The following is a 27,905-nucleotide window of genomic DNA, read 5'->3' on the forward strand; positions in this document are numbered from 1 at the left end:
AATACAAGAGAAGGGTGTAGAAGAAAGAATTTCAGGCTGGGATAATGCTGAGATTCAGATCTCTAGAATATCAGAGTGGAGAATGTCCTGTAGGCAGTTGGAGTGTGTACATAGATATAAATAGGTATTTCTTAGCATGCAGTTAATTAAAGCCAGGAGATTTCCCAGGTGTGAAAATGAAAGAGCAAGCTCTCCCAAGTGAGCAGATGAGAATACAGCCAAGATCAGAATCCTGGGAGAACATCCACAACCAAAGTACAAGCAGAGAAAGAGAAACCTATAAGGAAGAATTAGAAGGACCTCCCAAGACTTAAAGAAAAAACTAGGAGCTTCCATGGTCGTAGAAACCAAGGAAGGGGATTTCAGAAGGGAGTGATCAACTATATATGTTACTCAGATATCAAATAAGATTAAGTCTGAAAGATGTTCATTGACTTTAACAATTAAGATGTTAATGGTGACCATTACAAAAGCGACTTCATGAAGCAGAGGAGCCAGAAAGCGTATTGCTATGGATTAAAGTTTGAATGGTAGTAGAAGATACTATAGTATGAATAGTCTACTTTCCAGGGAATGCTACAAATTAGACCATCACAAAAGTTTGAGTCTAAGGAGAAAAGATGGAACAGTAGTTAGAAAGTGGTGTATGGGAAAGATTTTCATTTTTGGAGGGGTGGGGGAGGGGCTTGTTTGGGTTTAAAGATGAGAGAGAGTTCAAGGGAAAGAGGGTAAAGTTTTAAAAATTAGGAGGGAAAGGGAGTGATGGATTTGAATGTGGTTCATGAAGAAATACTAAGGCTTGGGGTCTAGAGAAGAGCTGAAGTGGTTGTTTCTCCTCATGAGGAAAATGGGTATCCTGCATCCTGAAACTGATTGGAAGGAAGAAGGAAAAAGTCTCATACAAATATTTTGGTTGATGGGAGGCAGGAAGTGATGGAAATTCAATCTAGTGTCTTCTGTCTTCTCAATGACAGAAGAAAAAAAATTAACTACAGTAACTAATGATATCTTCTTTGCTTATAAGCTGCTGGACAGTTGTTTATTGAATGAATGAAAGAAATACTGGAGGAAGTATACCAAATATTAATAGCAGTTCTTTGGGATTATAGAATTATTAGTAATTGTTATTTTCCTTACTTTTTCCCATATTTATCACAATGGAAATGTATATTTTTGTAATGGGGTCGGGGAGGGGGGAATGTTTAATTGGTGAAACTTTAGTAAAGCTCACATGAAAGTTAGAAGCTGCTCAGAGATTAAGTAAACATGATTTTGACCAAATGTGACTTCCTAGTGGAAGTTCTGATTATTTGGGTATCCAGTGGTCTTACTGCAAGTAAATTTAATGAAACAACTTGTTTAACTTAGCACTTACTTCAGAAGTAACATATCTTTAGACTGGAAGTTTATAGTGTAGGGGTCAAGGGCGAATCACCCCAAGATGTGCCACTCTGGCATGCAGCTTATTTAGTATATGTGCTGCCGAAGCGAGCACTGGCATGCAGCTTATTTAGAACTGAAAATATTCAAAACCCAAAAGACTCAGGAAGAAATACTGATCTCCACCTAACTCCTAACTGCCTAAAAGAATTTAAAGGACCTCCTCCCAGAAGGGAGCTATCACCATAGCTAACTACAGTATAATATAAACTAAGGACGGTAGACAGGGAGGAACTTTAGCAGTCTCTTTCTTAAAATTCCTCTCTATGTCCCATTTGTGTCTGTGTGGCCCAGCAAACATTTGTTTACCAAACATTTACTCTTCCATCTTCCTATGAATTGCTTTCCTTTTCTTGAAATCCCAGACCCCTATCCTCTTATGTTTAGTTCAGGATGACAAATATACTTCATTTTGCTTGTCTTTAGAATCTCATGTCTTTGTGGATTCCCCATACATACAAAATTATATTTGACTTTCTCCTGTTAATCAGTCTCATGTCACTTTAATTCTTAGACCTGCCAAAAGAACCTTAAGGGTAGAGAAAAATGTTTCCTGCTAAAGAATAGCTTCCGTTAACTCTAGAGGGAGAGGAGAAAGAGAATCTTAAGCAGGCTCCATGCCCAACACAGGGCTCAATCCCACGACCCTGGGATCATGACCTGAGCTGAAATCAAGAGTCAGATGCTTAACCAACTGAACCACCCAGGCGCCCCTCTAGTCTTTAAATAACTTGAAAGTCAGGTGGTGTAGAAAAAGTCCTTGGAGTTAGAACATCTAGGTTGGAGTTCTGGGCATATGCTTGCTGCATGATCCTAAGTGAATAGCATTCATTCTAGCCAACTCTTCTCATTTGTAAAATAGGAAAGGAATATCCCTTACAAAGAGACTTTTGATAATTGAATGAGAAGTATATGCAAGTTTATCTAATAAATATATAGTCATTTTACCATCCTATCGTATACCAAATAACAATTGCTTTACTGAATTTTTCCCAAAAATATGTATATGTAATTGTTTTGCAAATTCATATATGTGTTGAATCATCCTTTTAAAGAAAGATCCAGCTTATATATACCTTTTGCTATTTTCTATTTCCTACAGCAAATATCTTCTTGGTCTAGCTGGAAAACATTCCATATTAATTACTGGTATCAACTGGTATTAGCTGTATTAGCACTTGTTGGCAGGAAATGAACTTTGGAAGCACTTTTTTTCTTTAGTTTTGGTTTCAACAGATCTTAAAGCTCAGACTTTAATAAGATTAAACGTGTTTATTACTCTTTGGAAGAATGCATTGACTAATAACCAGTTAGCAAACATCCAATAAAATCAATATGAAAACCTCTTTAACATCCTAGAAAGTAAACACACAAATGGAAAGCTAGATAACTAATAAAATAGATCAAATCTAAGTAAAGCTAGACTTCAAAACTAGAGGGCAAAAACAACTTATATGTATTAACATAAAAATGTTAAGAGTGTATATAACACATGTAATATTTATGTAATATATATGAGAGCTTAAAAATACTCCCACAGCAACTAGTGGATAAGTTACTTGTATCCTTCTTTTACTGAGAATTAAGCCAGATTTTTGATTGCTATCGAATGCCACTCTGCATTTAAGTATTGTACATTTAAAAAATAATAGGTTTTTTGTGTGTTTGTTTTTATTTAACTCCTCTCAGGGGAATAATAAATTCTGGGAACAAATGATAGGTGAGAATCCAAAAGGACTAGAAATAACATGGTCAGTCAATAATACGAAAGTTTTATAACTAAAATGTTTTTGATGTATGGTTATGATTTCTCAACCAAAGTTTTATTCTCCAAGTTAAATACAATGATAACAGAAAGCAGGAGAGGTGTAAGAACTCTGAAAGAAGAAGTTCAAAAGCTGGATGATCTTTACCAACAAAAAGTTAAGGTAAGAACTTTGCCACAGTTTGTATAGGTGAACCTTGACCTGTTCTGACATCTAACTAAATCTTTAAGCTATATCCTATAACTTGTGTTTAAGTTTAATCTAATCTTCTGAAGTTTATTATAAGGAGTTTTTTTTCCAGGATTTTTTTCCTGGAATTGGGCTGTTTCACACTAGAACACGTTTACTGTTCCATTAATATTTTAGACTTGAATATGAGATTCTGTATCCTTGTAAGACCAAAACATGTTTTAAATGTAGTCTCTTCTACCTTTTATAGAAATTTAGTGTTAAGCACTCCTAAAGCATAAACCTCAAATAAGGCTTCGTTATATGATTGCCTGTAAAGAGTCATTGCAAACTGACAACTATCTTGGCCAAATTCCAAAGATCATTTATATGAAATTGGGAATGTAGGTAAAATAATAGGATTCATTTCCCACCACCTCTAATCCATCCACCTCTGGCCAGCATTTTACTTAGGGAAGCACTCAGATGACTGTTCATTACCACTTATATAACTTAGGTGAAAATTTTAGTCATACCAATATTTTTTACTTAGTTACACCAACAAAGTATTAGGAATTGAAAACTTTCTCTTGGCCTTGTAGTGTATTTAGGGCCTATACATTTTGTTAAGCAGTGAGAAAATTTTAGAAAACACACGACAGTAATGCGATCTACATATGAAATATGAGGCAATTGGTAATCATTTTTGTTCTTTCATATGTTGTCCATGACAGTACTTGCATTTTTCCTTTTTAAAGCACTTCAGTGAAAGGCTTTCATATTTCATCTTAAAAAACTTAGGAGTTGATGACTTTGGGCTCCTTTGCCTGTGCATAATGAATACATATGTGAAATAAAGGTAGAGTGAAAGTTACCCACATTTTTGCATATAAAAAGGCCTCTTGATGATCATAGGAAATATTTAAATCAGTATCTGATTTCTATATAGGCCTATTGAGAAGGTCATATTTAGGTTTACAGTATAAAATTCCCAAAGGAGCATTTTAAAATCTCTTACATGTAAAACAGTATACATTCTGAGAATACAAATGATGATGCAACCTGATTTTTTTGTAATATGTTACATATATATGGTATGTAGAGTGTATTTAGTATATGGAGTAGTGTAGTATATGGAATATATGGAACATAAACTTCAAAAACCATAACCATGCCCTTATCTTGATAGGAAGCTGAAGAAGAGGACAAAAAATGTGCCAGTGAGCTGGAGTCCTTGGAGAAACACAAACATCTGCTGGAGAGTGCTGTTAACGAGGGCCTCAGTGAAGCTATGAATGAATTAGACGCTATTCAGAGAGAGTAAGTTCATGTAACCAAGATTTATAATGTTTACTTTCAGATTAATTATTTAACATTTCTGTAAAACTAGATCTATGTTTATTAGCTTTAATTTATATTATAGAGCAATTTGGGGAAGAAGAGGTAATAAAAAGAGCTTGTAACTTGAAATACTGTCCCTAAACATATTCTGCTACTATTAGAGCTCTTGGCCCCTAAGAAATCATTCATTTTTACATCTAATTAATAAGCAGCTTTTAAACCCTGAAAACAGCATAAAATTTTCAATCAACTGAAATACTTTGTTACTACTTTTAAGATTATTTATACTTTCTAGAAATTATGTGTATAGTAAACTATATACTATAAATTGTATGGTCATTCTACTGTAACACTGTATGTGCCCTCATAATAATCACCACACTGCAAAATCATGCAGTAAAAAATCAGGACTTATAGTAAAATTGGGATTGGGTACAACACTTAAAATCTCTGTCAGTGACACACATAAGCAAAAGATGGGAACCTAACTAAAATGTTAGCACAATTGTACACATGTTAAATGGTTGAGAAATACATAATTGCTATGATAAATATGACACTTTATCTTAAAGAGACCTGAAGTTTGCCTGGGGAAAGGGGCATTCAAGGGGTTGCAGCTTGTAAATTATTGAGATGAGGTAGAAGGATTATCTGAAATCATTTGAAAGTTTTAATACCAGATGTGGATGCATGTGACTCATCACATAATGCAATGAACTGAGGGAGCTGGTACATGTTTGAGGTGTGTTTTTATATGTTTTGTGTATTCCTTTGCATCTGGATTCAGCTGCATGCAGTTTTCTGCATTCACCTAGTGTTTCTCAAGAAGGAAATGGCATAAGGACACCTGTTGACTCAGTTGGAAAAACATGCAACTTTTTTTTTTTTTTAATAGCATGCAACTCTTGATCTCAGGATTGTGAGTTCAAGCCCCACATTGGGTGTAGAATTACTAAAATAAATAAATAAACTTTTAAAAAAAGGAAAGAGATGGCATAAACAGATACAAATTTTTGCATTATGATCAAATTGCTATGTAATATATCAACCCAACTGGAACAAATACGTATTTCCAAACAAACAGCAGAACTAACTGTATATGTTACATTTCTTAGTTCTTCATTGTCAAGTTTTCCCTCTTGCTTTCCCTTATTATTTTAAAACTTACATTGGAAGAGTTTTAGCCACATTGTGTATTAACGGTAACTAAATGGTGACATCCCTTTTTTAAAGAGTATTCTGCATTTGTGTATATAATTCTCTCATGAAACCTATATAAAGTCAATATACTGAATAGTTAATCCATAGGCTCTTTTTTTAGAAGTCTTAATTAAGTGGCCCTCAACTAAAAAAATCTGACTTTGAGGTTAGAAGTACAATCCTTAAGAAAAATCACACCTCTTCATTTGCTTATTTGTAGTTTAGGGATAAAAAACTCAGCTGAAGCATTTTTTTTTTTTGGCTGCAGTCTGTTTTTAATTTGAATTTGCATGCCTAAAAGTGAGACTCCCACTCCCCTATTCAAATGTTTTGAATGCCTTCTCCGTGAAAGCATTTAAGTTTACAGTCCTTTTGGAGACTCAATCAAGACCATTTGCTCCCAAGTTTTATATGTTAAAGCACAAGGTTTTGGTGCTGTTTTGTTCTGTTGCTTGCAAAAGATCTTTGAAATTTTTTTTCTGTTTTAATGGTTGAGAAGCAAACAGCACAAATACCAAGCACAGTCTGGTTTTATTGAATATGAAAAGGAGAAGTGAGCTAACTAGAACTGATGCATTAGGTTTTTTCATAGATAACTCAAACAAGAGTTTTTATTCTACAGATACCAACTAATTGTGCAAACCACAACTGAAGAACGACGAAAAGTGGGAAATAACTTGCAGCGTCTTTTAGAGATGGTTGCCACACATGTAGGGTCTGTGGAGGTAAGTATATGAAGGTCTTTCCTACATTCTAATAAAGCTTTTTAAAACTACATTTCTGTTTTGTTTCTACAGAAATTAAATGATAAATTTTATTTCTGTGGAAAATATGTTCTAGTAAAAAGTTATCAAAAGAGTCCTTTTTAGTGGTGTGAAAGGAGCATCTGCATTTCATAAAGCAATCTGTTCACATAAACAACATATAATGGTATTTATTACATCAGTAGTATATAATGATGTGCCAGGCCACATTCTATATACTGAAAACATATCAGCACACTTAAGATTTCATTAAGATTAAGATGAAAGAGCATGTGTTATGACAAATATTTTTCCTTTACGTTTATTTCATGTAAAGTACTGATAAAATATAGAATAAAGTACTTAAATGAAACATGAAGCATAGCTTAAAAGTTCAACAATAATACTATTCCTCCAACCTGCTGTACAGAGCCTAGAAGCGAGGATGAACTGCTAAACTTTAAAATTCCTGGATAGTGGTGCCTGGGTGGCTCAGTCGTTAAAGCGTCTTGCCTTTGGCTCAGGTCATGATCAGGTCATGGTCCTGGGATCGAGCCCCGCATCGGGCTCCCTGCTCTGCGGGAAGCCCGCTTCTCCCTCTCCCTCTCCCCCTGCTTGTGATCCCTCTTTCGCTGTGTCTCTCTCTTACAAATAAATAAATAAAATCTTAAAAAAATAAAATAAAATTCCTGGGTAGTCTATTAGGTGATAATATTATATTTCCAATTGTGAATGGTTTAAGAGAAAAAAACCATTTGTTAGGCTTCCATTTATTGAAAACAGAGCATGTGATATCCTACTTCCCCCCCGCTCTTTCTCCTGAAAGACATTGAACTGCATTTTCTTGTTTGCCAGTGTTCTTCACTGCTTGGTGAAAAGAACTAAGAAAATATGCTGGATCCTACATCAGAAAACCTGGATTCTCCCCACTTAGTGGCTCTATACCCTTTCATAGATTCTTTTTCAATCAGTATTGTTAATTTGAACGACAGACCAGATAATTATATGAGTAATTACTTTCTTGTTCTCTCAGGGATGATGTATAATAAATGCATAAGAGGAAAATTCATTCACAGTCTATGATGGTTGGCTCAAATTGAGAAAGTCTGTTTATATGTATCATTTTGCTTCTTTTGGTCTTCACTTTCTTCATCTGTATAATGAGAGGGTTGTACTAAATCATTGCCAACATCCTTTGCATCTCTATCTATTATCTGTAACAATTAGTTTGACCTCAGTGTTAATCCAGTAGTGATTTATCACGAGGGATTTATGTGAAAGGTAACCACAACTGTTAAAGTTTTAATCAGTTAACATGAAGTTAGATTTGAAACCCTAATGATAATTACTTTTATTTGCTATTTAGTTCATTGTTGTTCAAGATCAGACTGCATTTACAGAGCACTTACTTTGCACTATGTAAAATTCACAATTAGCCAGTGAACTATGAAAGGAGCCCCTAAAGTCAACCAATCATCTTTAAAACCTAATGTGGGGAAATTTTACAAGTGATAAAATTAGACTAGAGAAAACAGAGGACTGTGGATCTAGTGGTATCTTTAGATGGGATATTCTTACTCTGAGCTAAAACTTTTCTTTGAGCAGTTCCTGATTGGAGCCCCATGCAGGTCCTAGCCTCGGAGACAGCAAACTACAGCCCACAGACCAAATTGTGCCCACGGGCTGCTTTTGTAAATAAAGTTTTATTGGAACACAGATACTTCATTCACTTCCATACTCTTTATGGTTGCATTCCCACTACACTGGCAGGGTTGAGCAGTTGCAACAAAGGCCATTTGGCTTACAAAACCTAAAATATTTGTTATTTGGCCCTTTACAGGAAAAGGTTGCTGACTCCTGTTCCAGACTCCTACCTCCTTGAAGGGCACAAAATCTTTTTTGTCTGTTTAGATGTTAATAAGTTATTATAAAGCTACAATAATGAACCCATTGTAGTACTGATGCATATAAACCAAGCTCTGATTCAGAGTCCAGAAAAAGATGGATGAGCATAGACAGGAAACTAATTTATAAGAGAGGTTGTATTGCAGACTAGTGGGGTAAAATGAATTGTTCAATTAATGGAGTTGGGATTCCTACCTAGACAAAAATCACTTCAAGATGGATTAAGAAGTTAATGTGAGGCTAAATTTATTTTTTTTAGAGAGAGAATGAGAGCTGGGGAGAGGGGCAGGGGAATAGGGAAAGAGAATCTTAAGCAGGCTCCACTCCCAGTACAGAGTCCGATGTGGGGTTCGATCCCACAACCCTGAGGTCATGACCTGAGCTGAAATCAAGAGTCAGACATTTAACTGACCGAGCCACCCAGGCATCCCAATGTGAGACTAAATTTTTAACTTTTAGAAAAATTATAGACACAGTCTTTACACCTCAGGAGTTGTAAAGGAGTTCTTAAATTAGACATGAGTTAAAACCACAAAAGAAATTATTTATAAATTCAGCTTTGTTAAAATTAAGATCTACATCAAAAGACAAAGAAAGACTAGAGGGGCACCTGGGTGGTTCAGTTGGTTAAGCTTCTACCTTCGGCTCAGGTTATGATCCCAGGGTCCTGGGATCAGCCCCGCATCCAGCTCCCTGCTTATCGGGGAGTCTGTTTCTCCCTCTCCCTCTGCCCCTCCCCCCCATCACTTTCTCTCTCAAAATAAATAAATGAAATCTTTAAAAAAAAAAGAGTGGAAAGACAAGCCACAAAACAGTAAATGATATTTTTTAAAACAACTAATAGCATCCAGATATATAATGACCTCTGGAAAATAAGTACAGAAGGTGGGCAAAAGACTTGAATGGGAATTTCACAGAAAGCTAAGGTGGCCAATAAACAGGAAAAGATCTACCACTTCCCACCCTCAGGAAATTGGCAAAAAAAAATTAAAGTTTGAGAATACAAAATGCTAGCAAGAACGTGGAGAAATGCAAGTTTTCATTTATACTGCAGGGGTTGTAAATTGATGTTAACAATTTTAGGAAACAATTTGGCAATCCCTAATAAAATGGTGCAATTCCGTTCTAGGTATTTAATTAAATGTTTACACTGTGTGCGGGAGTAATGTACTAGGTTGAATAGTATCCTCTCAAAATTCATGTGTATCCAGAATCTCATCATGTGACCTTATTTGAAAATAAGGTCTTTGTGGATGTCATTAGCTAAGATGAGGTCATACTAGATTAGGGTAGGTCCTCAATTTAGGGACCGGTATCCTTATAAGAGTCTGTGTGAAGATGGAGGCAGAAATTAGAGTGACACAGCTGTCAGCTAAGGATTGCCCAGAACTGCTAAAAGCTGGTAAGAGGTAAGGAAGGATTCTTCCCTAGAGCCTTCAGAGAAAGTGGCCCTGTCAGTATCTTGATTTTGGACTTCAAGCCTCCAAAACTGAGAAAATAAATTTCTGTTGCCTTAAACCATCTAGTATGTTGAAATTTGTTATAGTATAATTGAAATAGTAAAAAACATAACCCAGTATATTAGTTTCCTGTTACTGCTATAACAAATTACCACCAACTTAATGGCTTAAAGCGACACATTTATTTCCTTATATATCTGGAGGTCAGGAGTAAAAATGGGCCTCCCAGACTGCAATCTTTCTAGAGACTCTAGGATGGAATTTATTTGCCTTTTCCCTTTTATAGAACCATCTACCCCCCCTTTGGTTTGCAGCCTCTTCATCTTCAAAGCCAACAGCACAACATCTTCTATCCCCTCTGACCACTCTTCTGTCCTTACGTTTTCTCTCTCTGACTCTCACATTGACATTGCTGATTCCCTCTTACCAGGACCCTTGTGATTACATTGGACCCACCAAGACAATGCAGAATGATCTCCTTTTCTCAAACTCCTTAATCACATCTGTCAAGTTCCTTTGCCCTGTAAGATAATGTATTCACAGGTTCTGGGGATTAGGCCATGGACATCTTTGAGGAGGCTGCTATTCAGCCTACCACACCTGGAAATAAATTAAAATTCATTAATAGTAAAATGGATAAATAAATATTGATATATTCATGCAATAGAAAACTATTTGGCAGTACATGAATAAACGAACTATCTGCATTAACATCAATGAATCAAAACACTGAGTGGAAAAAAGTCATAGAGTATTATATTTAATATCATTCAGTAAATATGAATGTTAAAACCAGGTACCACTAAACTATATTGTTTAGAGATACATACATACATATCAGTGGGGGGTGGGGGGGTAAAAGTATAAAGAAAAGCAAAACATCGTTGAGGAGAGTGGTTAGCTCTGGGAAGAAAAATGGGGATGTGATTAGGAAAGGGCACAAAAAGGGATTCAAGAGTATCCCTTAAATTTCCTCTTCTTACAAATGTTACCACTTGTTTGTATATTTCACAATTAAACTCTTTCTAAAGAATTTAATGTTTTTTCATTAACAATTGCTCATTGTTTTCACTAGAAATATCTTGAGGAGCAGATTGCTAAAGTTGATAGAGAGTATGAAGAATACGTGTCTGAAGATCTCTTGGAAAATATTAGAGAGATTGGAGACAAGTATAAGAAGAAAGCTGCTCTAATTAAGCCTTCTGATGAATGAAGATAAAATATTGATTAAGCAAGAACTTTATTAACAGTGTAAATTTTTAAATGTCCTCTGTAGGTTTGAAAAATCTCTAACATATCTTATACCCCTCCCTACAATGAAGTCTTATGACCATATCTTCCCAAGCCTGTGAAATATTTTTATATCTTTTATAAATCTAGTTCATTAATTTAAAGTATGTATAACCTGAAATTATGATAACTTGTTTTTTTGTTATCTTTAGATGTGAAAGACTAGTTATATTATGTATCCAGAGTTAATAAAATTATATCAGCAAAGTGTGTTTTCCCCTGATTTCTCAACCTAACTTCAGATGGTTAGAAGATAGTTATTTTGATCTAAACCAGGAATCAGCAAACTTTGGGCCAAATGCAGTCACATCCAATCATTGATATATCATCTATGACTGCTTTCACTCTGTAGTGGCAATGTTTATTATATGCGACAGAGACCATATGGCTGCAGAGCCAAAAATGTGTACTATCTGGCTCTTTACACAAAGTTTGCCAATCCCTGGTATAAGCTATACAAAGGTTGGGGCTCTTTAAAAAATGTATTCCAACTCATTCCTTATTCAGAGCCAAGAAGCTAAATTTCTTTCTGGCTTCATGCCACCATTACTCTGAAATGAGCAGAAGAATATGGAATGTGAAAATCAGAAGAAATAATAAAATAGTTCAATCCCCTCATTTTAGAGATGAGAATTCATTTCTACAAATGTTCTGATTTACCTCTGGTCACACCTCTTTGTAGGGGTAGAAGTCACACAGGAACTTACTTATAACAGTACACAATCCTGACTGTGTACAGCCAGCCACAGGAGCTGTAAGATAGGAATTTTCTGGATGGTGAGGAAGTCATGTTAGAACATAAGATTATTTGGTCTAAATTGTTAGGAAACTCCTCACATTCAGCTGATATCTGCCCCTAGTTGAACTTTCTATTCAAAGTTACTACAACTCATGCAAGTCAAAATGAAGAGCATGATAAAATGAAATGAAACAATATAAAAACCCAAAATGGAATTCCACCAAAGCTTTATGAAAGAACAGCATGCAGCCTGAGAGGGTGGGATGAACAAAAACAGGTTATAGTTAGGAGATAATAGGACAAGATTAATAGTTGCCAATGTACTCACGAATCTTGGCCATTAACATCCAACAGAACTTTCTTCAGTGATGGAAATATTTTATCTGCACTATCCAGTATGATACCAGCCATATGTATCTGTTGTGCGTTCAAATGACATCTGTTTATGACAAAGACAACTCAGACTTTGCCCCTCAAAAGTGTGGTATGGAAACAGCAGCATTAGCATCACCAGGGAGTTCGTGTTTTAGTTAAAAACACAGACTCTTGGCCCCACCCAAACCTACTGAATCAGAATCTGAACCTTTCATAGTGTATTGACATAAACTATACTTATTTAAATTTTTCGTAAGTTTTGACATCCATATACACCTATAAAATCATCACAAACTGATGAATAATATCCATCACCACTAAAAGTTTCCTTGTGGCCCTTTGCAATCTTGTCTCTTTCCCCTGACACTTGCCCATCTATCCCCAGGCACGCACTGATCTCCTTTCTGTTATTATAGATCGGTAGAATAATATGTACGCTTGTATGGCTTCTTTCAGAATATTTTGAGATCCAAGATTATTTTGAGGTCCACATTGCATTGAATATCAGTAGCTCATTCCTTTTTGCTGACTAGTGTTCATTATATGAATATACTGAGTTTGTTTATCTGATGGACATATAGATTCTTTAGTTTTTGCCTTACAAATAAAGTCATTTATTTGTACATTCATGTACAAGTGTTTGTATGGACATATGCTTTCATTTCTCTTGGGTAAATACCTAGGATTGGACTGGCTAGTTCATACAGGGTAGGTGCATATTTGACTTTTATGAAATTTAGGTAATGTTTTCTGAAGTGATGGTACCATATGTTCCTACCTGCAATGTATGAGACTTCCAGTTGCTCCACATCCTCACCCACATGTGGTATGGCCAGTCATTTTAATTTCAGCCATCCTAAGGGGGTGTGGTTCTATCTCATTGTGATATTAATTTGCACTTCCCTAACGTTAAGCATTTTGTCATATGCTTATTTGTCAGCCACGTATCGTCATGGTGAAGTGTCTCTTCAAATATCGGCCCATATTTTTACTGGATTGTTTCTTATTAAAAAAGCCCAATTTATTGCTTCTTTTATACCTTCTGCATTTTGTGAAGTTTTCAAGGAATCTTTGCCAGCATCAATATGATTTTCATCTATATTTTATTCTAGAAGTTTAATGGGCTTGACTACTGAATCAAAATCGGAATCCAAACCTGAATCTTTAAAAGGTCCCCAAGTTGTTCATATGTACATTAAAATTTGAGATGTACTACTTTAAAAGTGACCACTAGTTAAGTATTATTCATAGTATAATACTATTTAATAGTGACTTTATTTTTTTTTAAGATTTTATTTATTTGCCAGAGAGAGAGCGACAGCGACTGAGGGAACACAAGCAGGGGGAGTGGGAGAGGAAGAAGCAGGCCTCCCGCTGAGCAAGGAGCCCGATGCGGGATTCGATCCCAGCCCTGGGATCATGACCTGAGCCGAAGGCAGATGCTTAAACAACTGAGCCACCCAGGTATCCCTAATAGTGACTTTAGAAATGACAGAAAAGACATACTAAGTTCAAACAAAATGACTGCCTAAGCACAACCTAGAACATGTTCAAGAGACAAAAGTGATCAGTAAATTTGCAGTAAACTTTTCACTCAACATTTTTTACCTCACTCTATAGTTTTCTTCTAAATTCCTAAGGACATGCTTATCTTCAGAACTAACACCACTGAGGTAGATATTATTCCAGTTAAAAATTCCAAGAATCCTAGAGTCAGAAAAGGCTTTAGATATACAGTTCAACCTCTCAATCAATAAGGAATACCAACCTTGGCATTTTTGGTAGATGGCTTACCTAGTCCTGAATACTTCCAGAGAGTATTCCAAATTGCTAATTATTTCAAAGCATCTCATGGTTGAGCAATGCTACTTGCCAGGAAGTTCTATCTTATATTGGCCAAAACCTGCCTTCATGTAATTCATTCCACCTTTTTGTCATAGATTGTTGAGTTATCAGTTTCCAGTTACATTTAGGGATATCAGTTATCTATTATTGTCTTATGTTTGACTCTGTGTTTGATTAACTCAATCTTTTCCCAATTATTTTAATCTCTTTGTTATTCTACCTTGCTTTCAATGTTACTAATACAAATAACCCCTTCACACAAATTCCCTAGCTAATATTTTACTATATTTATCATTCTTTTCCCCTTTCTTATTAACCTTTTTTTAATCTATCTTAGCTCACTTGTAAGTTGCAGATGTGATACCGCTTTACCTCTAAATATTTCAGTCTATATTTCCTAAAAACAATGACAATCTCTTAGACAACCATAGGACAATTATCAAAAACAGGGGCACCTGGGTGGCTCAGTAAGTTAAGCGTCTGCCTTCGGCTCAGGTCATGATTCCAGAGCTCCAATCGAGCCCCACGTAGGGCTCCCTGCTCAGTGGGGAGTCTGCTTCTCCCCCTCCCTCTGCTCTTCTCCCCCCCTCCACCCCCTTGGCTTGTGCTCTCTCTCTCGCCCACTCTCTCAAATAAATAAATAAAATCTTAAAAAAAAAGACAATTATCGAAAACAAAATTAATATTAGTACATTAGTACCTAATCTACAGAATGTACTCGAATTTTGCCAATTGTCCTTTATTAGGATTTTTTTCCAGGGCGCCTGGGTGGCTCAGTCGTTAAGCGTCTGCCTTTGGCTCAGGTCATGGTCCCAGGGTCTTGGGATCGAGCTCCGCATCGGGCTCCCTGCTCCACCGGGAGACTGCTTCTCCCTCTCCCACTCCCCCCCCGCTTGTGTTCCCGCTCTCGCTGTGTCTCTCTCTGTCAAATAAATAATCTAAAATTTTTAAATTTTTTTAAAAAATAAGATTTTTTTCCTAGTCCAGGATCCATTCCAGGATCACACTACCAATAGTTGTCAAATCTATTTACTCTCCTTTATGATGGAAGAGCTGGTCATTACATCTTTGACTTTCATGATCTTGGCATTTTTGAAGAGTCCAGTCAATTTATAGACTGTCCCTTAATTTTTGCTTAATTTATTCTCACAGTTAGATAGGATATGTTTCTTGCAGGACACCACAGAAATAATGTTACATTCTTTTCAGTAAATTGCATCAAAAGGCACATGATATTTATTGGTACCATTAATGTAATTTAATCACTTGATTTTGTTAGTATGTGCAGTTACGATTTTCCCCTTTGTAATTAAGAAGTGAGGAGGAGGAGTGGCTCAGTCGGTTAAGCATCCCATCTTGATTTCAGCTCAGGTCATGATCTCAGGGTTGTGAGATGGAGCCCCACGTCAGGCTCTGCACTGGGCAGAGATACTCTCTCTCCCTCTCCCTCTGCCCCTCCCCCAATTCTCTCTCTCCCTCCCTCTGTAAAAAAAAAAAAAAAAAAGGTGGGGAGGCTACTTTGGGACTATGTAGATATTTATCATTAAGCTTTCACCTACTAGTTTTAACATCTATGTCTCTTGAATGAATTACTACTGTGATAATTGCCAAAAAAAATGATTTTTTTATTGAGAAATAATTGACATATTAGTTTCAGGTGTACAACATAATAATTTAGTATTTGTGTATATTGCAAAATGATCACCACAATAAGTCTAATTAACATTCATCATCACACATTTACACATTTTTCTTGTGATGAGAACTTTTAAGATGTACACTCTAAACAGCTTTCAAATATACAATACAGTGTTGTTAACTATAAATGCCCTGCTATACATTAAGTGATTTTTAAATTTCTAATTCTAGAAATTTTTAGGTGCAAAGTGATTTTTAACTTCTAATTCTATTATTCATTACTTCTACACTAATCACTTGGCATTCTACTCTAAGAAAGAACTTTCCCTTCTCTCCTATTTATTTATATCAGTATGGACCCATGGATTCTTATATTAATCAATGGGTTATAATCTATAACTATCATTATTTATTTTGATGTTTAAATTGTCCCAGGTTTGACGAGTGGGAGCCCCCTTCAGGCTGACTTCTCTATCCTTTTTGACATTTCTCTGTCATTCTTTGAGTATTTACTTGCTTTCTGGCACAATCCAATATTTCAGGCCCAGTCTTTACTTTCCCTGCTCAATCCCTGGAATTGGCCAGTTCTCCAAGGATGACTGGTCCCATTTAATGGACAATAATATTTGGAAACCAAAACCTAAGCACTGTATGTGTTCATTGCTCCTAACATGCCAATGTTTCCAGGCCTTTCCCAAGGACAGAGCTAGAAAATATAAGTATTGAGAGGCTGCCAGGAAGATGGTGGAGTAGGATGACCCTGTGCTTACCCCTTGCCACGTGGTGGCCTAGAGAGCACCCACATCGGCATAAATAACCCAGAAAGCAACCCGAAAACTGGCAGAACAGACTCTCCGCAGCCCGGCACAGACAAGAGGCCACAGTGAAGCAGATCTACCCCCTCTGATCGCTCTTGGCAAGATCCCATCAAAGCAGTGCCACAAGCCTGGCAGTGTGCGTGCAGCCCAGACAAGGGCCAGCACCACTCCAAAGTGAGTCCTGCTCCAGGGAGAGGGGAAGATAACCACACACCAGTCTGACTCTGACCCCACCAGTGGGCTGGGGCCAGGCAGCTGGTCTGATCACAGGCCCCACACACCAACAAAAGCTTCTCAAGGGACAACACGGGGAAAGTGCCTGCAGTTTGGTACTACTTCATCTCTGGCAAACACCTGGTCTGACTCAACTCAAGCCCAAGGCAGCCCCGGACCAGCCCACTAACACGACAAGCACCAGACTCTACCCACAACAGGCAGAGAGCCATCACAGGCTGGACTGAAGGCAAACACATCCCAGCCATAATGGTAGGAGACCCCTGTAGCAACACACATAGGAGACCCCCTGAAGCACCATTTTCCTGTGAAAAGGAGACATTGAGCTGCAGGACCTCTTCTTCATAAAGCCACTACCTTCAAGTGTAGGAGACGTAGCTGACTGATGAATCACTGAACTCTACCTCTGAAACTAATAATACACTATATGTTAACTAATTGAATTTAAATTAAAAAAAGGAAATCCCCCAAAAAAGAAAATATAAGTATACATACACATATCTATATAGTTCTATCTGTATTAATATATTACAAACCATGAGTTCATATCAATATCTCCAGTTCCACTCCAGTACCACACAGGTGCTTAACACAGAGAAACAGACATAGCAATAGACAGAACGAGGAGACAGAGGAATATGTCCCAAATGAAAGAGCAGAACACAATCAGAGCAGGAGACCTAAGCGAAATGGAGATAAGTAATTATGTCTGATAGAGAATTTAAAGTAATGCTCATAAAGATACTCACTGGACTTGAGAAAAGAGTGTAGAACTTCCATGAGACCCTCCACCAAGAGATATGAGACATAAAAAAGAACCAATTAGAGCTATTGGACTCACTAAATGGAAATAAAAATAGACCACCTAGAATAAACAGCAAACAAGAGGAAGTAGAAGAACAGATCAGCCACCTGGAGGACAGAGTAATAGAAAGTAAGCTGAGCAGATGAGAGGGGGAAAAATACGCAAAATGAGAATAGACCCAGAGAACTCAGTGACACTGTCAAGCATAACAGTCACATGATAGGGATCTCAGAAGGACAAGAGTGAGAAAAGGGGGCAGAAGATTTGTCTGAAGAAATAATAGCTGAAAACTTCCTGAATCTGGGGAAGAAAAGAGAAATCCAGATCCAGGAGGCACAGAGAGCCCCCAACAAAACCAACCCAAAGAGGTCTGCACCAAGACACAAAGTAAATAAGAATGGCCAAAAGTAGTGATAAAGAGAGAATTTTAAAAGCAGCAATAGCAGTTACATATAGGGGAAACCCCACAAGGCTATCAGTGGGTTTTTCAGCAGAAACTCTGCAGGCCAGAAGAGAGCAGCATGATCAATTGAATACTCTATCCAGCAAGGCTTTCATTTAGAATAGAGGAGAGATAGAGTTTCTGAGAAAAACAAAAGTTCGAAGCAAAACCAGCCACGTCCCTGTCACACACTATGCCATCGGCCTGTAGGTCCCAAATTCACAGTCCAGCCGCCCTCCTGCCCGAGTCAACATGCAGGGCCTGCCACCTGCTCAATGCCAAGTCAACACGCCTTCACCTCAATTGCCAAGGGCTCAAACTGGCATTCTTCCTCTCAAATTCCAGCCCCTGTGCTCAAGTTTATGCACAAAAGTGGGGATAATTATAACAGCAGAATGAAGCAACCTGAACAGTGACACTAATTCTGTGGAATATATAATGGATAAAAGGAGTGTGCTAGGCTGAGAACATCTCTAACAAACACATCAAAGGACAATACATATGGCATGATTCCAGTTAGTAAAAGAAACAAACCTGGGAAAAATAAAATAAGATGAAAACAGAGAGGGAGACAAACCATAAGATACTCTTAACTATAGGAAACAAACAGTGTTGCTAGAGGACTGGTGGGTGTAGGGATGGGGTAACTGGGTGATGGGCATTAAGGGGGGCACATGATGGAATGAGCACTGGGTGTTCTACGCAACTGATGAATCACTGAACTCTACCTCTGAAACTAATAATATACTATATGTTAATATTAATTGAATTTAAATTTAAAAAAGGAAACCCCCCAAAAAGAAAATATAAGTATTCATATACATACACATATCTGTATAGTTCTATCTGTATTAATATTACAAACCATGAGTTCATATCAATATCTCCAGTTCCACTCCAATACCACACAGGTGCTTAATACATAGGCTCAATAAGCAAGAATTGGCTTAGGGACACTTTTTCAGAATATGGATTTAATACCCTGGAAAGGACCCCAGCTGATGTGGTAAACTCATGGATGAGGAGGCTGGAAGAGATGATGCCTAATTCTCAGACAAGTAGAAATGCCTCGGTTGTTCTGGTAGAGAGTAGAAATAGAAATAGAAGAAATAGAAAGGCTGAGTGAAGTGAGAATGCTGTAATACACAACATAAAGCCAGAAGAGCCCCCAAAGTTTCAGAGGAGGACCTTGAGGACAACCCATGCATGAAGGCCACAAGGAATGTCCTGGTGAGAAGGGCAGTAGTATCACTAGAAAGTTCAGTGGTAGCTCTTCTATAGACTGGGTTGACAGAGGAAGAGGCAGGCATAGTGCTGAGCTCATGAACATCCATGGGGATAATGGAGCTCTAAAGCAACAAAGGCCAGGAAGCTGCCCACAGTGATGGACAAGGTCAGAAAAGCGGTTGAAGGGGCTTAATCTGAAGAAGTTGTGGAGGTGGTTAATAGAGATGGTGTCCCTAGGGGCAAAAGAGTAGGACAGAACTATACTCTCCTACTCTCTGTGATAATAAAGTCCAAAGAAATATACGAAGGAGGGGGTAATTTTTTTTTTAATTCATAAACTATTTTTTAGAGTAGTTTTAGGTTAACAGTGAAATTGAACAAGTATGGTTTTTTTTAACTCTACAATCAGCAAAAAGCAAGAATACTAGAGCAGGGGGCTAAGGGTGGTCATATCCCTATAAAAAGTCATAATCCCTTGCTCAGTTCCCAGATCTGGGCCATTTTCAGATCTGAATCCCATTGACTGAAGAGGTAGCTGAGTCTCTAGAAGGAAGGACCTAGCAACATCATGGCAAATGTATACGATGATGAGGGGCCCCTGGGTGGCTCAGTCGTTAAGTGTCTGCTTTCGGCTCAGGTCATGATCCCAGAGTCCTGGGATCGAGCCCCACGTCAGGCTCCCTGCTCTGCAGCAAGCCTGCTTCTCTCTCTCCCACTCCCCCTGCTTGTGTTCCCTTTCTCGCTGTGTCTCTCTCTGTCAAATAAATAAATAAAATCTTTTAAAAAAAAATGTATAAGGTGATGATTTCCCCAGTCCTTCCCCCAAAGGGACCCATAGCCAATTACTTAAGTGATTGTACAGTGTGAGAAGAAGACTAACCAGACTGTTTTAGGACTATTTGACACAGGATCTGAGTTAACATTAATCAAAAGCACCAACACAGATGGCCCCTCTATGAGAATTGGACTAATTAATGGAGGACTAATTAATGGAGTCCTGGCTAAAATCTGGCTCATCATATACCCATTGGGTCTATGGACCCACCCAAAGGTCATTTCCTCAAACCCCAAGTACATAACTGAAATTGGTATATTTGGGATTTGGAGTATACCCCACAACCCCAATATGCAAGCATAAAAGCTGTAATAGTGTGGAAAGCCATGTGGAAACTGCTGAAACTACCAGCTTCGCCAAGATAGTAAATAAAAATAACATCATATACCAGGGACGATGGCAGACATTAATGCCACCATTAAAGACCTGAAGGATTCAAAGGTGGTGAAGGATTCACTATCATATCTCCATTTAATTCACCAGTCTGGCTCTCTCAGAGATGGCCCCTGGAGAATGACATAGATTAAAACGATGAATAAATTTACAGGTGTAAATGCAAAACCTTTTCCAATTCAAAGCAAGTAATGACCCACCGTGTTCTGGCAGGGAAATATCAGGCAAGAAAGGAAACTGAGTGAGAAGGCTTGGACTTTGCCAACCCTATAAGACTAGCAAGACAGAAATAACAAGTGGTCCAAGAACTCTTGCCAGCCTCTAGAGAAATCCTGGAATAGTCAGTTCTTACACATTAATACTCTGCACATATCAAGAAATTGATGGTCTTGCAAATTCTCACCAAGCCAATGGATTTCTCTTCTATAAACCTGTTCTTTCACCTTAGTTAGAAAGTAACTAAGCCACATATACTAAGGATTTAAATCAAAGATATATGCAGGGTTTTAAACATATACAAGGGAACACTTAACTTGAATACAACATCAAAGTCGGCAGCAAATTCTACAATCCAGTGCTAATAATAGATACAACCTTCAATGATAACTTTCTTTCAAAGGTTTATTCCAGTTTCATGAGGCCAGCAGGAGGGGAGGCAAACGTATACTTCTGAGGCACCTCATGCAGCAAATGCAGTGAATCTTCTTGCAGACCATTTAGAAACATCTGCAGTGAATGATGGAGGGGCCCGACTTGTCCTTCTTCTGCTTGCTGATCCACATCTGCTGAAAGGTGGACAATGAGGCCAGGATGGAGTCTCTAATCCACACTAAGTATTTACTTTCAGGAAGAATGATGATCTTGACCTTCATTGTGCTGCGAGCCAGGGCAGTAATCTATTTCTGCATCTTATTGGCAATGTCAGAGTACATGATGGTCCCACCAGACACACCATGTTGACATACAGGTCCTTCTAAATGTCAACATCACACTTCATGATGGAGTTGAAGGTAGTCTCATGGATATGGTCTCACAGGACTCAATACCCAGGAAGGAGAAATGAAAGAGCTTCTCTGGACACCAGAGCCACTCATTGCTCATGTGATCACCTGGCTATCTGGATGCTCATAATTATCCTGGTAGGAGGAGGAAAAAATGGTGGCCATCTCCTGCTGCAAGTCCAGGGTGACACAGCAGAGTTCTTCTTGATTTTTGCTCAGTGGTGGAGGTGAAGCTGTTGCCATGCTCCATGAGGATCTTCATGAGGAAGTCAGCCAGGTCCCAGCCAGCAAAGTCCAGACCCAGGATGACTGAGGTTGGGTGTAGCCCTAGTAGATCCCTAGGGCCCATGACAATACCAGAGGTGTGAGCAGACACATAAAGGGATAGCACAGCCTGGATGGCCATGCACATGACCCAGGTGTTGAAGGTCTCAAACGTGATCATAGTCATCTTCTGTCTGTTGCTCTTGAGGTTCAGGAGTGCCTCAGTCAGCAGTCCCAGGTGCTCCTCCAGAGCAACATGTAGCTCATTATAGAAGGTGTGGAGCCAGGTTTTCCCCAATTCAGTTTGTGATGATGCCGTGCTCCATGTGGTACTTCATGGTCAGGGTGCAGCAATTGCTCTGGGCCTTGTCACCCATGTAGCTGTCCTTCTGCCTCATGCTCACCCTGACGCCCTGGTGTTGGGTGCCTGACAATAAATGGGAACACGTCTAGGGGTCATCATCCCCAGCAAAGCCAACTTTACGCATGTCAAAGCCATTGTCAATGGCTAGTGTGGTGATTTCTTCCTGCATTGCAATCTGCGGAGGCTGGGAGCAGAGGAGCCAGGAGGCTGAGACACAGGAACACGTGGAGTGCAGGCTGGCTGCAGCAAGTGACATCACAAGTCTGTGTATGTTATCATTGTCTACAGTTTCAGTTGGTGACTTCTCTTTGTTCTAAGCATTGTTTAAAACAATTTTAAATTTCCACAAAGAAGAAGTTTTGTCCCTCTGATTTTTATTAAATTTTAGTTATATTGTGTTGTAATTAGAGAATACTGTCTTTACTGTTTACTGTTCGGACTTTGCTGAGGCTTTTCTTTGTGGCCTAATAGTTTTTGTGAGTATTCATGGGCAATTGAAAGAGAAGTGTATTCCCTTTTTAGGGTATTTAATTGGACATATTATCAATCAGATCTACCTTATCAACTATATAACTAAGGTTTCCATAATTATTTTTTATTTACTTGAGAAACAGAAAGACTAAGTAATTTTATCAAGTTCTTGTTAGTAAATGGTAATGTTCTTTAGGGAAGGGCAAAACTGAATTGAGGCAGTTTGACTTCAGAACCTCAACTCTTAATTATATCATGCTGACTTGTGTGGGTATTCATTAGATTTTTCTCTGTGTGGCATCACTGGGGTGTCAAGGCATTCAGTAGGAGGAAGAGAGATCTCCCAGGGGAAATCAATAAAAAGGATTGTGAGGACATGGGAGTTTGTGAAGCAATTTAGCAAGGTATCCACGAAGTCAGGTAATTCTCTGAGGAGCTCAGGAATTGTGCAAAATATAACACAACTAGAGAGAAAGGATCTGTAAATTAACGGAATATTGGTCAGTGAAGTTGCCAAGGGTGTGCCGTACTTAGCAAGGTTGCAGTGTGGTGGGGCAGGGGAGATGCAGTTAAATTGGGGATTGTTAATGGCTAATGTCAAGCAACAGAGTGATTAGGGACAAAGCTCCACCAACAATCTGTAAGAGGGTTATGATAGTGAGATAGTCACCCCTTACAGACCTCTCAACCTCTGATTGGGGAGGAAGATAGGAACTCTGAAGCAGGAGACTCCACCCACCAGACAACTGCAGGGGTAAGATACAAACGGGGAAGGCCCCTGAGTTGTTTGCCTGTGAAAGGGAGGTGACAGCTCCATTGTGGTGGAGGATAGGGTAATGAGTAGCTCTCTACTGGCAAGACTTTCAACTCCTAAGAAAGGAGAAAGACATGTGCTGAGGAAGCTAGTTTGTTCACTAGCAGAAATGAGCTCACCTTAGGGAAGTCCTTTGGTATTACGCCTAAAAGAGGACACAAACCAGAGCAGTATAGTTACAAGCAAAAATTACTCCCTGCTTATCTTTAGGCCTCAGAAGTAGAAAGAATATTTGTTCTCGGGGCACCTGGGTGGCTCAGTCAGTTAAGCATCTGCCTTCAGCTCGGGTCATGATCCCAGGGTTCTGGGATCAAGACCCACGTCGGGCTCACTGCTCAGGGGGAAGCCTGCTTCTCCCTCTCCCTCTGCCTGCTGCTCCCCTTGCTTGTGCTCTCTCCCTCTTAGATAAATAAATAAAATTTTTAAAAGATTTTATTTATTTTTTTGACAGAGAGAGAGAGACAGAGGAAGAAAAAGCCTTCCCGCTGAGCAAGGAGCCCAATGCGGGGCTTGATCCCAGGACCTTGGGATCATGACCTGAGCCGAAGGCAGACGCTTAACTACTGAGCCACCCAGGTGCCCCAATAAATAAAATCTTAAGGAAAAAAAGAATATTTGTTCTTTACAAATTAGTTGCCCAAGTTCATAAGAAAAGGTCTTTCATCTTTGCTCACAAGGACAGACAATGCAAAACTCCACCAATATGCTGGGAGAGAAATGGAATGGTTGTAAAACTGATTTCCTAGGTATCTGACAGTTTTGGGTTGGAGAAGGTGAGATTAGGTCTCACTGAGAGGTTTGGTTTCTTAGGCACAAAGTTATTTGGACTGTGGAAAAGGAATTCCAGGTCTGCTCTCATCCCTACAGCCTCATGCCTCATATCCTGGAAGAGGAAATATGGAGAGGTAGAACAGCTGGTTACTTGAAATTGTCCATTCTCAAGCAAGCAAGAGAAGATGTGGAATTAAATCAGGCCAGACATGGAGGTGGCTGTGGAGGAGGGGGAGAGGCTGAAGTGGCTCTCACACATCCAGCACACATCCTTCTTTGGAGGAAGGTGATGAGCAAGCAGTAGGTGCCAAAGGCAGCAAATCCCCTATCAGCCTGTGGTGGATATTCCCTATCTGTAGGTGAAGACAAGGTGAATAATTGGGTAACTAGCAACTGAGGACAGCATATCCTGGTGTTTTTCCTTAAGGAAAGCTCTATTCTGGGGCAAAGAAAGGGAACTTGGGAAGCTTCATCATGTAAGAGGGATAGTGTGGCTTCTAGGGAAAAGGAAAATAAGGAGACTCCAACTGTATGGGACAGTCACTCTGAGAGTGGAAGAAGTCACCCAGAACTAACAAAAGACAGTTATAGCCCACCAACCAAAGAAAAGGCCATCAGGTCATACCTGGGGTTTATTGTTAGGAAGAACTGATCATGGGATGTCTCAGTAAGATAGAATAGGGTTTGTGTGTGTGCTGGTCAGTTCTAAGAAGGGATGGATCATTAGCCATGCTTGCAACTGCAGTAGAATCTTCAATGTGTTTTGTTAGAAACACTGTTCTGTTGGCCTAAATCCCATTGAGAGCATTGTTTATCAAGGTCTGACTGCTAGCAGAGTTGGACTGCACTTTCTTAGGCTCAAATTAGATTAAAGGTCCTGGTTGGGGAAAGTAATTTGGTGAGTGGAAGCCCATGGAAAAGGAAGCACACAAGGAAAAATTCCATGAGGCAAACCAATGGGAAATGTGGCTTGTGTAAAGGCAGGAGGCTGCTCAGCAGTAGTTCAAAGATCCAAGGTGAGCCTCACCTCAGACACCCAGAAGCTGTTTCCTGCACTTCCATGGATACTTTACTCTGTGAGGAGATTTTGGCACTTGGGGAGAGAGTAACAAAATCATATTAAGTGTAAGATACTGTGTACTTCCCCTTCCTGTTGTGGTTGGCTTTGCACTAGAACACACCTTGAGGAATTTGGCTTTTAGTTGTAAGCAGTTTTTTTCTCAGGCAAGCTAAGTTGGAGACAATACACTATTTACTATAAACTTCCTTAGTTCTGAAAAAGCAACAGGGTTGGACAGATTTAGTTTTATAATGTTAGGCAAAAATGTTCTCTGAAATGGGAAGGGTTGAGATACTGTGAATCTAAAAATCTGAAATGTCCATGGGACCCTGTAAAATATTAATACACATTGTGTGTGTGTGTATGTGTGTGTGTGTATACTTGTAACTCTACTCAACTTCTTTCTTCTTTTTTGAGAAGCCTTTTTTTAGGTTTAGATCACAGGAACAGGAGGAGGGACACACCCAACAGCTGTAGAAGCAGGAAACATCTACTCTAAAACTGAAGAACAAAAACATGAAAATTGAGAGTGTTTGCACATATTTTGTTCCAACTAACTTTCTTTAAAAAGTCCACATTTCATCCACGTATGATGGGGAATGGGGATGCTTGGTTCTCTTTGTGCAATGTATCCAGCCTGACTCATGCAATTTTATCTTTGCAAATTTATTGTTTCCTTTGGAGAGTATTTCTTTTCTAGATCACATTCCAGAAGCATTAGGAGCTAAATCCCATTAGACAGCAGGAAGGCAATTATAGGAGGGATGTTCACCTCATGCTGAGGGAGCGTCTGTGAAGAGGAATAGGCCTAAGCTTGGCTGAGGTCAACATGAACTAAATTACTGATGAGACCATTTAGAACTAAAAAATAAAGATGTTGAGGAATGTGAAAAATACAAGTTGTCCTTGTTTTTCATAATTTATGTGGTTATGTAAAAGTAAATGAGCTACTTGTGTATCTCTGGTGGGTATGCTGACTCCCACCTTTATGACAGTCCAGCTGCCTTATAAGGGGAAGATGAGTAGTATCCAGTTTTCAGGGGAAAGCTTCTCTTTCAAGAAAGTGAAACCTAGAGGGGCGCCTGGGTGGCTCAGTCGTTAAGCGTTAAGCATTAAGTGTCTGCCTTTGGCTCAGGTCATGATCCCAGGGTCCTGGGATCGAGCCCTGCATCAGGCTCCCTGCTCAGCGGGGAGCCTGCTTCCTCCTCTCCTACTCCCCCTGCTTTTGTTCCCTCTCGCTCTGTGTCTCTTTCTGTCAAATAAATAAATAAAATCTTAAAGAAAGTGAAACCTAGATAGGAAATGGAAACTTAGTCCACGGGGGAACTTGTCTTTCTCTCTGCATTTTGTTTGGGAACTATATTGGAAATAAGGTAGCATGTTTGAGAGACTACTGATTGTTAGGGGAAGACCACCTCTGCCCATCTGAAGGCAGGGGATATAAGCTGCAGGTGATTCACCAGTTATTTTGTAAATCAGACTACATATTCTTTTCTATATTTAGCACCCTTTTGTCCCCTTTGGTCCGATCTTTCTCAAAATGTGGTATTTGGACTACCTCCACTAGAATCACCTGGAAGTTGTTAAAAAGAAAAATTCCTAGTCCCATACAGTGTGGGCACACCTCGGAGATATTGTGGATTCTGTTCCAGTCACCACAATAAAGTGACTATTGCATTAAAGCAGGTCACATGAATGTTTTGGTTTCCCAGTGCCTATAAAAGTTGTTTACACTATACTGTAGTCTATTAAGTGTACAATAGCATTATATCTAGAAACAATGTACATATCTTAATTTAAAAATACTTTATTGCTAAAAATTAAAGCTAACCATCACCTGAGCTTTCAGTGAGTCATATTCTTTTTGCGGGTGGAGGGTCTTGCCTCTGTGTTTATGGCTATTGACTCATTAGTGTGGTGGTTACTGAAGGCTGAGGTAGCTAAGGCAATTACTTAAAATAAGACGACAATGAAGTTTGCCACATTAATTGACTCTTCCTTTTATGAATGATTTCTCTGTAGCATGAATGCTGTTTGATAGCATTTTACCCACAATAGAACTTCTTTCTAAATTGGAGTCAATCCTCTCAAACCCTGTTGCTGCCCTACCAACTCAGTTTATGGAATGTTCTAAGTCCTCAGTTGTCATTTCAACAATGTGCACAGCATCGTCACCAGGAGTAGTTTCCACCTGAAGGAATAACTTTCTTCGTTAGTCCATCAGAAGCAACCCCTCATCCACTAAAGCTTTATCATGAGCTTGCAGCAGTTTGGTCACTTCTTCAGGCTCCACTTCTAATTCTAGTTCTCTTGTTATTCCCACCACATCTGCAGTGACTTCCTCCACTGAAGTCTGGAACCCCTCAAGGTCATCCCTTAGAGTTGGAATCAACTTCTTCCACACTCCCGGTAATGTTGATATTTTGACCTCTTCCCATGAATCACAAATGTTCTTAATGGCATCTAGAATAGTGAAACTTTTCCAGAAGACTTTCC

At 38.8% G+C, this 27,905-nt stretch overlaps 1 protein-coding gene and 1 pseudogene across 3 annotated transcripts in view; one reads left to right on the plus strand and one right to left on the minus strand.

Moving 5' to 3' along the window:
• Positions 1-12,976, plus strand: part of NDC80 (NDC80 kinetochore complex component) — a 49,982-nt gene extending 37,006 nt beyond the window's left edge. For 2 of the 3 annotated variants that reach the window (XM_006727779.3, XM_081801549.1), the window contains exons 14-17: positions 3,276-3,368; positions 4,564-4,694; positions 6,538-6,640; positions 11,099-12,976. In XM_006727779.3, coding sequence (XP_006727842.1) covers positions 3,276-3,368; positions 4,564-4,694; positions 6,538-6,640; positions 11,099-11,236 — 465 coding nt within the window. In that variant the 3' untranslated portion in view covers positions 11,237-12,976. The remainder of the gene's footprint in view (positions 1-3,275; positions 3,369-4,563; positions 4,695-6,537; positions 6,641-11,098) is intronic. The other variant, XM_031033287.2, reaches the window with a different exon arrangement.
• Positions 12,977-21,101: 8,125 nt separating this feature from the next.
• On the minus strand, positions 21,102-22,462 carry LOC102744472 (actin, cytoplasmic 2 pseudogene; annotated as a pseudogene).
• Positions 22,463-27,905: the final 5,443 nt, after the last annotated feature.

Source organism: Leptonychotes weddellii, chromosome 13, assembly GCF_054177405.1.
Source record: "Leptonychotes weddellii isolate Sample4059 chromosome 13, ASM5417740v2, whole genome shotgun sequence".
NCBI lineage: Eukaryota > Metazoa > Chordata > Mammalia > Carnivora > Phocidae > Leptonychotes > Leptonychotes weddellii.